Source organism: Carlito syrichta, unplaced genomic scaffold, assembly GCF_000164805.1.
Source record: "Carlito syrichta isolate Samal-C Ts95f unplaced genomic scaffold, Tarsius_syrichta-2.0.1 Scaffold308815, whole genome shotgun sequence".
NCBI classification, from domain to species: domain Eukaryota; kingdom Metazoa; phylum Chordata; class Mammalia; order Primates; family Tarsiidae; genus Carlito; species Carlito syrichta.
This window is the reverse complement of record NW_007252911.1, coordinates 485585-499669: the sequence shown is the minus strand read 5'-3', so window position 1 is coordinate 499669 and position 14085 is coordinate 485585. Positions and strand designations below refer to the sequence as shown.

At 41.3% G+C, this 14085-nt stretch overlaps 1 protein-coding gene across 1 annotated transcript in view; it reads right to left on the bottom strand.

Moving 5' to 3' along the window:
- Positions 1-8035: 8035 nt before the first annotated feature.
- Positions 8036-14085, bottom strand: part of TIGIT (T-cell immunoreceptor with Ig and ITIM domains) — a 19846-nt gene continuing 13796 nt past the window's right edge. The window contains exon 4 of the mRNA XM_008065860.1: positions 8036-8266. Within this exon, the coding sequence (XP_008064051.1) occupies positions 8036-8266 (231 nt within the window). The remainder of the gene's footprint in view (positions 8267-14085) is intronic.

The window sequence follows — 14085 nt, the reverse complement described above, 5'->3', positions numbered from 1 at the left end:
TAACAAAATCAAATGCTCATTACAAATCCAGATGCTCATTACAAAACCAGATGCTACACAAACAGCAGCAGAGGAAACAAGGTTGGACTCTTGCAACAGATCACAAAAAATAAAAACAGCGACTTGCAGTGACTTTGGTCATTTCTGTATGTTCATAAGGAATGGATTGTAACAGAAAAAAAGGAACAGTGTTAGCGAAAGAAGAAAAATGGGCGAAACCATCTTGATCCAATGGGAATGCAGTAATGTTCTATACCATTTCATCAGTTATTTCTTTTAGTCATGTTGATTTGATTTCAGTTTTTGGCTATTAAAAACATTCTTAAACTCAAGTGACCCACAACAAACTGAACAAAACAACTACAGTGAAAGCCCTTTTCAGTGGAAGATGTCAGAAATCTCAAAACCCTTGGCCTGACTCAGAACTACCATGCACAAATCAGTACTCTGTTAATGTTTGAAATGAAAACTGAAAAAAAAACTTTTGAAGCACCTTAATGTGGCCATCCATTTGAGAAGTGGGTGCCACTTTTTTCTTTGAGCACCTTATTGATGTGTTTTGCTATCTGCTGTCTTTCTGTTACCTGTTGGCTGAATGGCTAGCTGTTAACATACACATGTACACAGACCAGACATCTGGTATGTGTGCTCTCAATGAAGTTTACTGTGGTGACTGCTGAAAGGTGACCCCATTTCCTGATGTTCCCGCCACAGTGTTGTGATAAGATTCGAAGAAACCCTTTTCCCTGCACAGAAATGATTCTTATCACAGGTCTCTTAGTATGAAAAGGAATATGGTCCCTTTTTTGCAATTGCTACTGTGTACACACACACACACACACCATGCACATGTGCATATACACACACACTGTATACTTAGACCTAATACACACACACACACACACACACACACACACACACACACACACACACACACATTCATTCGTCCAAGTGGTATTTCCAGTGTCTGTGTGGGTGTCACTGTTTTTGCAGTTTCCATTTCCCAGTGAATTTTGAATGGAGGGCAACTTTTCTAACCAGACTGTCTTTTCAGACCAAAGACCTGGGAATTGGGGAAGAGTTTGGAAAGAGGGAGAGGCAAGGAAAGAGAAAGCTTTAAGTTGAAAGATTAATTTCCCAAGAGGAACTTGGGCTGAATGACTACAGAGATTGTACCCTCCAATCTTTGCAGGTGGGCATGGAACACTGCTTGTTATCACTCTGTGTGCCGGATAAATCCACATATACACAAACACACACATCCATTCATCCACATACATGGTTTGGGATGAGCAGGTCAATAGTTTTGAGAGGGAGTTTGTTCCTTTTTTTTCTCATTATACTCTTAAGTTATCAGTTATCAAACAAACAAACAGAAAAATCATTTTGAAAAACCTTGCATACGCCTTTTCTATCAAGTGCTTTAAAATATAGACTAAATACACACATCCTGCCAGTTTTTTCTTACAGTGACAGTATCCTTACCTGCCATTTAATATTAGCCTCGTATTTTTCTCACGTATATTTACCTGTGACTTGTATTTGTTATTTAAACAGGAAAAAAAAAACATTCAAAAAAAGAAAAATTAACTGTAGCGCTTCATTATACTATTATATTATTATTATTATTGTGACATTTTGGAATACTGTGAAGTTTTATCTCTTGCATATACTTTATACGGAAGTATTACGCCTTAAAAATACGAAAATAAATTTTACAAGGTTTCTGTTTTGTGTGGAAGAGTAATTGATGTTGCTAAGAATGATGTTTGTTTTTTGGGGTTTTTGTTGTTTTTTTTTAAATGTTACCAGCACTTTTTTTGTAAGTTTCACTTTCTGAGGTATTGTACAAGTTCACACTGTTTGTGAAGTTTGAATATGAAGGAATAATTAAAAAAAAAACTCTTCTCTTGGTTTCCTCCTGTGTCTTCTTTATGTTGTGATTTCTGTTCTAGGCAGCTCTCCACATTCTTGTATATACTGTGGTCTTGTATATACTGTGGTCTTATCTGAGATCATCCAAATTAAGGACTATCCCCAGAAGCCCAGAAAAATTCTCAATATATCAGTCATCTGAACACAAGAAGTAAGCATTACAGTAGGATTGGCGATGTTGAGGTCACTTTGGAGAAAGAAAGCAAATTTGTGCATTATCCTACACCTGTCCAAACCTCAAAATGATGACGTGGTTCATTTACTTCTATACAGATTGATTCACAGTTTTTCCTTCTCCATGTGCAAATCAATATCTATCTGCTTCCTGTGGAAATAACCAATCCCAGTGGTTATTACTTATTTTATATTATATCGTAATGCTAACACTATGCCCACCTATCCTTGCATTCCTTCATCTTTATTATCCATGATTCTATCATTCAGTCTCCTTTTTATCTTTTGGGTTTCTCATATCTGTGTGCAAAAAAGGAACATTCGTGACATCAAATACATATTTCCCCATTTGATGACTTTGCAGCCCCTAAACGACTCCTATTTGGTCCACAGACCCCTTCTTTTATGTAACCTCACCCATAAGAGCTCTCTAAACTCATCATTTGTACAGAAATTGCTGTTGTGATAAGAAAACTCACATCCTTGGTGAAGTCAACCCAACTGAATTAAATTCAGAGTCTTCAGTGAGCATCTGGATTTCTCTCAACACTAAAATGTATGAATAAAATGGAGGAAAGTATTTCATCCTTGGAAAGCTTTCAAAATCTAACAACTAGAAAGAAATAGAAGTTCATATAAAATTAAGAACTGGATTGTACTATTCAGACTCGGTGCCATGGGAGTTTATAAACTAACAGAAAGATTATCATAGCTAGAGAAAGTCAAGAAAAGCTATAGGCAGTCCAGTTTGGACAGTCACAAAGATATTAGACTGAGAAGCTGAGCACAGACAGACATGTCCACCAGTACGGGAACTCAAAGATATCCAGGCGTTAACCTAGGATGGGGAGGCTCATAAGGAGACCACTGAATCCCTGAGGAGTCACGATGATGTCTATGAATTTAAATATTGACTTCTTGCAATTCAATCACTGAACTTCTAAGTTACCCTGATGTTCTAAGAAGTGTAAAATAAAGAGAAAGAGAAGATTTTCATGGTGCCTAATTTGTCCCCATCTGACTTCTGTGAACCAGCATCTCAAAAAATCCAGCCAACTTCAACCAGTCTTTGATCTCTTTGCACCATTCACACACTCTTGAGGCCTCCTCTATACCTGTTGAAAACATTGTGGTGTGGTTTATCTATAGGGCCTAATAATTGTAAATAGCACACACTACTCATAGCACTTCACAGTTTATAAAGTTTCTCCTTCATATATTTTATCTGTCTTCAAAATTACACTGTGAACACTGTGATGTAGCTATTACTACACTGGTTTATAGAGACACAGGTTCAGAAACATGTGTTTTTTCAATACACAACAATTAATAAACTACTGCTTGAAGTCAGGTTTTCTGAAATCCAATATTTATGCCACACAAGTATTTCTCAAACTTGAGTAATGTATACGCCCGTATGAAGGGGAAAAAAATACTTCTCACAGAGCTCCTCGATGAGAGGGAGTCTATGATTATTTTATCATAACATTTAGTAATAAAATAGTGCATAATTATTTTATTATAAACATTCTTATATATGCTCAAATGTAACACCAAGGAAACTTATTATGTTTATATCTCTTGCAGAATTATAAAACTAAAATAAAGTTGCAAGTTAAATACAGATAAAGCTACATAATTGAATGTCTACAAGAACAACATGAAGGTACTGAATGATGCTTTGTGGATCTAAGTCATGGCTCAGAGTGAAGTGCACTGTGTGCTTTGGCACTCGTCCTTCTGAATGCAGCATCCCTACATGACAGTTTGCAAAGGGAAGACAATTTTCCCACCACTTTCTCAGTATTTCAACCATTGCAAAATATCCCACTGCTTCCCTGCCCAGAGGAAATGAATCATTTCTACTGTAAGCGTCTGTGTCTTGAAATCAACTTAATTATAAACAAAAACATGAAAACCAAAAAACAATGGTAGCACCCTGTTATAAGAAGGTCATCAATATCCAGAGTATGTTTGACTTCTTAAAAGATGATCATCTCATCTCACTTAAAACACAAAATCGCTAAACGCTTAAAGAGAATTTGTGAACCCCAAGGGTATATCTGCAACTCTTAGTTTTTTGTACATTCTAGTTTTTTAAAGACATTGTTAAATAATTTCAGACACCTCACGTACTCCCAACAAGTTTTGCTGCCCCCTTGGGGACCTCTGTGGCATCGTAAGTATTGCCTGGCGCACATCCGCAATAGTAATGTCAATTCTGCAGTTTACAGCTTATGAAGCAGTCAACCACATCCTCTTAAGAACCTTTAAAAGGTATTAATATTACCATTTGACAGATAAGGGAATATTTGTTATGAGGCCCTGAGAGTTTAAGTAGGTATCCAAAGTCAAGAAGCGAATTGCCGTGCCCAGCACTTGATCCAAGTATCCAAATTCCCAGTCCACTACACTCCATGGTTACTCCTCTTTCGATCTCTGTGAAATCCATTAGAGTTTTAGTCCCAGAGAAGGTGCTCTTCACAACCTACATGAAGTCAGAATGAGTATAGTCCAGGGTACATCCTGTGATGAAAGTGTATTCCTACTTAACAACTATGAGTTGCAAACTTCTTGACAGTCCTGGCCCTGTTTACATGACCTAGACCATTTAGCTACCTCAGATACTTTTTGGAAAGAGCCTGAAATAAATAAATGCACAGCCTACTTTGACCTCATGCTTTGTTTTACCATGGAAAGGACACAGGAGAATAGAAGAGAACCGTGTTTCTTTCTGGTGGTAACCCTTCCAAATGCATAACAATTGGAGAGCTATCTAGTGTCCTCTAAACACAGCTCTCTGTTTTTTATATCCATATGCAAGGTAATTACTAGAATTGTGATGTCCAATATACTAGTCCTCAGTCACATTTTTATATTTAAACTTAAGTTAATTAAAATTAAATAAAATTTAAAATTCATTTCCTTTGTCATATTAGCCACATTTCAAGTGCTCAACAGCCACATGTGGTTAGTGGTAACCATATTGGATGACACATCATCACAGAAAGTTCTATTGGACACCATTGTCCTGCACTACCTTATACAAATGAATTCTCTCAAGCATCAAGTATATAATTCTGACTTCCAGAAAGTTCAGGCTCTTGCTACACATAAGGTTCCCCTGGGCGTCTTGACAGATGTGCTCTGGAGTAAAGGGTGAGAAATTACTAGTTACAGCCATGAAGTAGGACTGGGACAAATACAAAGACTGAACAAAACTCACTCCCCACAGCTGGCAGTCACAGCCATACTTCCTATTTTTCCCTCTGTGGGGTGTGGTGTGAACGCACAGTGGTGGGCACACCGTGTCCAGGCCTGTCCAGCTCAGCACTGGTGGAATCTATTTGAACCTAAGTGTGTGATGATTCATTTGGGGAGCTCATAGGGTGAGAAGAGGCAAGGCATGAAATAAAATTGTAAGGGCCTGTCTATTTGAAGACCATTTATCTCAAAGTTCCATGACTCGAATTTCTCATAATTGTTCAGTATAATTCTCTGGAGGATAGTTAAGATTTATAAACCCAGCCTCAGCATGTGGGCAAGGGATCAGTGAATGTATTCCTCCCTGAACACTCATTCACAGATTGATTTATTTTCCTTTCCTCTTGCTCGGGAATCCAAGCGGGGATATAAGAGAGCTTGGGATTTCTTTCTCTTGGCACTTGGTGGTCCCTACCTCAGTCTTCCCTGCGAACCTTCCCTATATGTTTCTCAAAAGGCATAAGAAGGAGAAGCTTCCTCAGATACTATTTTGAATGAAGGAGAAAGAGACAGAGACCAACAAACGTAGACAGACTCTCTCCCCTGGGTACCAACTTGGCTTGGATTTACAGACTGGAGCTCCATGGTCCAAGAGAAATATAATGAGAGCCACATATGCAATTCCAGATTTTCCATTGTAACCACGTTAAGAAGATAAGAAACAGGTGAGATTAATTTCAATAATATATTTTATTTAACCCAATCTATCCAAAATATTACCATTTTGACATATAATCAATATCTCAAAATTACTAATGAGATCGCTTACATTCTTATTAGTCATATGAAGTCTTCGCAGTCTGAGGCATATTTTACACCTGTAGCACAGCACATCTTGATTCTGACTAGCTCCATCCCAAGCGGTCAATAACTACAAATGGAAAATGCCACTGTGCTGGGCAGTGCACGTCTCCGGAAATCTGGCTTTTAGAGGATTGTCTTGTCTGGTTCTCGGAGAAGAATCTAGTTCAGTGAATTCCACTTTAAAATTTATTTCCTGTCAAACTGAATCTCATGTTATCAACCTGACCCAACCTAACATCTATAGGCCCTTTTGTAGTTTATCACCATCTCAGTAGTATTTTTTAATGTTTCCTAATTACCATAGTTATGTTAAATAACACCCACCTCTCAGTCCAACTTCTGCCCAATATCCATCTTCTCCAAATCAAAACACACTTTCTTCCAAAGGACGTTGGACACATTTCAGTTCATTGCTCATAACTACATACCCATTTGGTAAAGTGAGGAAAATAAAAATTCAAGGACAGGGAGGAGTTGAGTTGTCTTCTACCCAACTCCAGCCTGAATCTTAGGGAGCTGGGCAATGCTTTATTTTAACTGTGGGCAAACATGGCCTTGCTTCCCATTCTCTCTCAGTTCCTGTGCCCATAAGATAAGATCAGTCATCACTACATCCAATCTCCCTGCTCATTCCTCTAAGATGGTGAAAGGATAAACATCTTTTAGAATTCAGTTTGAATGCAGTTAAACAGAAATGAGCAGTTCAATTATCCCAACCCTAGTGCAAAGAGATCAGGGAATGAATAAAATGGTTCAAAGAAGTTAGTTTGAAGGTGTTTGTTTTTAAAACCCTCTATCATACCCTCCCCCCCACCCCGTTTTTTGCCTAAGAAGAGGTCCTATTATTAAAAAAATTCATATTTTCTTTTTGGTGGGAAACAGATTATTTTTTCAAGGACTCAATGGTAGATTGATCCAGAAAAGATGGACCAAGGCCCAAATGCTAAGACTTGGCTCCCTCAGTGGGCACACGAATTTCCTGTGGGCTTCCCAGGCACACACAGCTGGAGGAGCCCAGAATGCTGTGCATCAGACCATCACTAATGGACTCTGGGTACATCATAACAAAAGGAGACTTGGAATACCTGCCTAGAGAATAGCATATGAAGTTTGTTGGCTCCCTTGGTGCCAGATCCTTCCTTGTGGAAGTTTCAGCTCCATCAACTTTAGATCTTACAAGTTCCCCAACAAAATTGCTGCTGCTCCCAGACCAGCCTCATTGTCCCTTTCAAGTTTCCAGGCCTATCGTGACCATCTCACCCCAAACTGACATCTCCTCCTGAGGGCCTGTGTCCTGTATCTCTCTCTCCTTGCTACCTTTTCATGTAAATATTGTCTCCCTCACTTACCCGTGTAAGTTCCTAAGGGCAGAGACCAAGGTTTGGTCATCCTCGAAATCTCCCCTCAGTGAGATGCCTTAAATGATTGAATGTTAATGAAAATGACAATGAAAAATGAGATGGGGGTGGGTCTGTCATCACACCATCCTCATCACCCACCACAAAACCTTGTAGCCCAAACCCTACCCAGTGCCCAGAGGAATGTGTTTCTCAGAGTCACAGGATCTGCTCAAACTGCCAGATTCAAAATCAGGTCAAGTTTGTTTGTTTAACTTTGCACTCATGATCAAGATGCATGCTTCTCAACCCTGGTCTGCCATAATGGAAGGGAAGGATGGAGAAAGGAAGATAGAGAAGAGAATGGCACCCATTCACTTGACTGCACGCGCACACACACACACACACACACACACACACACACACACACACACACACAGGACTGAGGGAGAGGACAGCTGCTTATACGTCCATCTCTATAGCAAAGACATTATGTATCTTCCAGAAGATGCCTCTGGCTGCTAACCAGTCTCCACCAGGAAGCTAAAGCTCCCAAGGCTTCGGTAACTCAGGACATTGAAGTAGTCATGTGGCTCAGCGCAGTCATCCCTCTGCTCCTCGCAGAGTCCGGCAGGGGCAGCTTCTACCAGGACACAGGTTCTAGGGCCCAAGGGAATGCTGGAATCCCATTCCTCCTGTCCAGCCGGCGTTCTGAAGTCACTTTCCACATAACGGGTTTGGAGAGATTTCCTCTAAAAACAAACAAACTACAAAGTGAGTATTGAGGATGTTATTGAAAAGTTATTTCTAATATAACACACCTAGAGAGTTATAATGCTGTCCTTCTTGCTTTCTTACACACACACACACACACACACACACACACACACACACACACACACATGACAGGAAAACCATGGTTCTCACCAACACTAGTTCCTTTGCCCTCAATTGCTCAGCCTCATTTCAGCTGGGTTTCAATACTGACCACTTCCCCACCCCCACCGAAACCACACTTGCTACACCCACAAGGTACCACACACCTCATGACATCCTAGGCACTAAGCCTGCTGGGGCCGCTTTCGTTCTCTACTGTCTTTCCTCTTTGCTGCATATGACACTGCCAATCTCTTCCTTTTTGGCTTCTATGGTCTCCCTCTCCTGGTTCCCCAGCTCCTCCTTTGATCCCCACTTGGTCTTCAGCCAGGCTCATCCTCTTTCTCTTTGTACATCTGCTTCCACACCGTAGGGTTCCCCGACATTCTCACACTCAGTACTTTCTCTAAGCTACTCTATCCATATCTACATCCATAACATCTTACAGCCACCATCCATCCCCTGCAGGTCCCCAAATCGCTATCCACACTGGCCCAGGCATCTGTCCTAAGCTCCCGACCCAGGTATATCCCAGCTCACTGGACATCACCGCCTGACGACCCTCAGCAAATTCAGACTCAGCTTGTCTCAAAGGAAACCACAACATCCCTCCCCCACAAGCTGTTCTGCCCCTACATTTCCCTTCCTGGTTCACTGGGACTGCATCCTCATTGCTTCGGGACTCCTACTTTCTTTTAGTCCAACTCCACACAGCCACCAGCAAAGTGATTTTTTTAGAAGTCAGATCTGTCCATAGTTCTACCTAAAACACTCAATGGCTTCCACTGTGTATAGGAAGGGTACTTCTCCTGGGATGCACAGGGAATTTGTAAATTTCTTACATTTTATTTAAATGAGGAAAGGGTCTATGCTGTATTCCTCTTTGTAACCTCAGAGCCCATGACAGATGCTCAATAAATATCTTAGGACTGAAATGCAGGTGTATACACATACACACACACACACACACACACACACACACACACACACACATTCTTCTGCAGCTCATACCTAAAACAACCCGATTTTCCAAAGCAAAGAAGGGCTTCATGGCCAGATAACTGCAATTGCATTTGTAGGACAGTAGGACAGAACAGGGAAATGTGCTTAGTAAAGTCAAGAGAGTGAAGTCAGCCATCACACCCACATGAGAGCATCATAGGTGAGGACTTGCTAAGACATGGAATTCAAAGAATGGCAGGCACCAGTAAGATGACAGAAGAAATGCCTAATGGTATCCCAATGTGATGCTGACACCTTCTCGGACTCACTGGAGTCTCCTCTAAAGCAGGTCACCTGCCCAGCACAGGTCTGAATGACAGAATCACAAGGAGCCACAGGCTTAGCAAATAACAGCAGCAAACACACACCAGATCCCTCTCTGCCCACTCCCCAGTGTCTCCAAGACAGGAAACACCAGAACCAGCATCCAATAGTGTCAAGCCCAGCAGGGCACAAATATAGCAGGGAAGCTGAGGCGGGAGTGAGGGGCCGGCAGTGGTGCAAGGGGCCATGTGAATGTGCACAGCAAACAGTATCAAAACTGAAAGAATCTCAGCACTATCTGAGGAAATGCTGGGGCTGCTAAGGGAAGTGAAAGGTTTCATACTAAAAGACGTGGCTAACATCTACTGGCAGAAACTGGGACCAGATGCCTAGGAATGAATTCTGAAAGTGATGGATTGTGGTTGAGTGGATAGAACCTAAGACTGTTTGAAGGCTAACGTGCCAATATTGGGAGACTCTGGCTTGAGCACTCTTGCCAGGGCCCCAGGGCATAAGTCTAATATGCTGCTATCAATAGAGATACCAACATGGCTTCGGCAAACTGTGGACAAAGGAAACAAAATGCTCAGAGAAGTGAAAATGCTAGAATGAGCCTACTAAGTCAGGGATTGGCAAATTGAGGCGATGGGTCAAATCCAGCCTACTGCTGGGTTTTGTACAGCCCATGATCCAAAAATGATTTTTACATTTTTAAGTGGTTGGGGGGAAAAACTCTTTTTAAAAAAGTCATCTTTCGTGACACATAAAAATTATATGAAATTCAAATTTCAGTTTTTATAAATAAAGGTTTATTGGAACAGAGCCATACTCATTCATTTATATATTGTCTATAGCACTTTTGCACTATGATGGCAGAGATAAATTGTTGCAGCAGACCAGATGGCCCATAAAGCCTAGAAGATGTTCGTTCAGGCCCTTTTTAGAGGAACCTTGTCAATCCCTGTACTAAGTAATTTCAGAGATCCAACTGCTGATATGATGGATCACCAAGGGATGATCAAGAAAACACCCTTTTACTAAGGTGGGAAGGAACGTACTAGTGAGAGGACCACCAGCGTCCCTGAGAAGTCTGGTGGCATCTCTTCTGTACAAGCTGGGGCTGAGGTAGGAGACACTTTGACGGAAGCACCTCATTTCTAAAAGAGAGAGGGAGGGAGGGAGAGAGAGAGAGAGAGAGAGCGAGAAAGAAAGAAAGAAAGAAAGAAAAAAGGAAGGAAAGAAAGGGCAGCTGGGAGCGGTGACTCATGCCTGTAACCCCAGCATTTTAGAAGGCTGAGGCAGGAGGAATGCTTGAGCCCAGAAGTTCAAGACCAGCCTGGGCAACATAGCAAGACCTCATCTCTATAAAAAATGAAAATATTAGCCAGGCATGATGGCACAGGCCTATCATCCTAACTACTCGGGAGGCTGAGGCAGAAGGATCGCCTGAGTCCTGGAAGTGGAGAGTACGGTGAGCTGTGATTATGCCACTGCACTCCAGCCTGGGTGACAGTGAGAGAATTTGACACTCCCCCCCAAAAAAGAAAAGAAAAGAAACAAAGTGCATGTCATTACCACAATGGGAGCCAAGAAAGCCTGACCCACAGGGGTATTAAGATGACTAATAGCACAGTGTTCCTAGGAGAAATACAGCTGGGAGTCAACAAGGGTATTGCTTACAGATATAATCAAAAGAGATCAAGAAGACATGAGAGAGGGCCAAAGCCAGTCACCCCCAAGGAAAGTCAAATCCCTTGCCTAGTTTCCAAGTCTGTGAGCAGTACTGCTATGGATATCATTGTCCCTCAACTCCACTCTCCAACCTTCTGTGCCCTATGCCTGCTGTACCATACACACTGCCTCAATGGGTTCCTTTGTCCTCCACTTAAGTTTGAGTTCAGTCAACGCAGAGCAGCCACAGGGTGATGGAGGGAAGGACAATGAGGTGAGGGTATATGTTTCCCCGTGACCTCACTGCAGGGCAGCCTTGGATTGGCTATGACCCTCGATCAAAGATTACTTCTGAAGGGAGCCCTTCCACATAACTCTCTTTCCAGACTCTAGTAATCATCCTCTCCCCTAAAGAACTATGGGTAGCTACAACACATTGCTACACTGCTTCTTATGGTCTCCTTACATCTTATCTAGACCTTTTGTAAGCCCCCTTATTAAACTGTCCTCAAACAACCCAGTTTGAGAGTGCTGTGTGTTCCCTGCTGGGAGCTTCAATAATGCAAGTATAAAATGCATCGAGCAAGGAGAGAGCAAAGACAAGAGACTATAGCCAAAATACAGAATAGAAGCAGAGAGGACCCAAGCTAGACTGGAAGCAGTGGAATCTTCAGAGAAGGCTGGTAAATAAAGACAGGGAATAAGAGGACTTGGTAACTAGTGGACTCTTTCTTCCACCTTTTCCTCTTTCTATACCCCCTGGATGATCAAAGTTAGTCCAGGTGCTCAGAATGAAAATGAACCAGTCTTGAATCCTTAACAGGAAAATTTGTTCTGCTGCTTCTGATGAGCCTGTGATCCTTTCACTCCATAGTGGCACAACATTGGTGATAGCAGAGGACCTGATCTGCAACCACCATTGCAGCCCCCTTCCCAGCTCAGAGATCAATCGCCACTCTCCTTTCCCATCCCCTCTAGTCAACCCTTTCTCTCATCCTCGCCTTCCCCTACAGGTTCCATTTCCTGGTTATGTCTATTGTGATAGCCAAGACATAAGTGAAAATGCTATAGGTCATTGTCTTCCTCAGTAGCACCAGCGCATCTAAGTCACTGCTGGGTCCCTCATAGCGTGTTTACTCAAGTCTGTTGAATAATAAAAAAGAATAATAAATGGCCACATATCTATGAACTAAGTAGGTCAACAATCTCAGTGTTGTCTCATAACGAAAAAAGTGAAGGTTTGAATCCCGAGACAACAGAGGTTTTTGCCTGCAAGTTGGTGGACAAGGAAATCATCAGCTGACATAGACCTTATAGGCTGGTAACTGTTGGGGGAAAATTACTGCTTATATGAGCTTTTCCTACCATTTAGAGAATCTCTTTAGTTCCCTCTGGACCAAATTTGCAAGATCCAACATGTGCCTTGAGAACTGTCGGACCCATGACTGAAGATCTTGGCAATTTGTAGCTCATAGAGGGGAATGTAACTTTGACTCTGCTACCAAAATATCTCTCCCCATCCTCACTCCAGTCTCTTCTCAGCCAAATAATATTCGGGTATGAGTTCTTGAGCTCTCTTCATGGGTAGATCAGGTTGTAGATCAGGTATATAAAATATAACATGCTATTTGTTATATCAATACCTTTGTTATAAATGGTAAGTTAAGGAAAACGAAGAGGGTTTATCTACACAGAAAACTGAAAAACTCTAAGATTTAAGATGTTAGCTAAAAGTTCAAGACCAGTCACTGATAATAGATATAGGTATGCAGAAAAAGTATGTCTTCATAAGCAGAATAAGTAACAGTAAAAAAATATATTCAATGAGGTTAAGGTGGGGATATAGAATTAAGACTGTTTAAGATGCATAATACCATGAAGTCTAAGCAACAATGACACTTTCTTATGAAGCAATTCTAGATTATGCAACTCTGAGATCTAGAGAAGGAATCAGGATTCTATGATCTTCAGGGGAGCAATGAGAAAAAAGTCAAGTAGTGGTTAAACTAAAAAGAAGAAAAAAATAAAAGGGTAGTCTTTCTCTGGAAGAAGGAGAAAGAGAAAAACAAGATTAGAACTCCCAATAAACAAGCAAGATGGAGTCAGGGCCTAAGAACACAAAGTTGTCCAAATCCTTCCCTCTCTGAGACTGACAATGACCCAGTCAGAGGAAGTCTAAGTGGCTGGTCAGGCATTAGGTACTGATGGACTGGAATTCAGGAGGTTGTCTTGACCCAACAGAGCCCAAGGCACAGAGCAGGTGAGCTAAATCTGCTAAATCTTCTCTACTTATTAAAGCCAGGCTTTGAATGCAGATATAAAATACAATACCAAATATAGGAGTTTTGCTCCTGAGGGAACTATGGTTAACTGTTGCTTTGAATCAACCCTTCCACTGCGAGCAGCTAGAAAAGCTAAACAAAATATTAAAAACATTTGTTCAAAGAAATTAAGCTAGTCACCGTGGCTCATGCCTATAATCCCAGCAGTTTGGGAAGTTGAGTGGGGAGGATTGCTTGAGCCCAGGAGTTTGAGATCAGTTTAGGCACCATAACAAGACCATGTTTCTACAAAAAATAAAAACATTAACCAGGTGTAGTGGCACATACCTGTAGTCTCAGCTACTTGGGAGGCTGAGGTAGAAGGATCACCTGAGCCCAGGACTTTGAGGCTGTGGTGAGCCATGATCATGCCACTACACTCTAACCTGGGTGACAGAGTGAAACTGTAATAGAAGAAAGAAAGAGAGAGAGAGAGA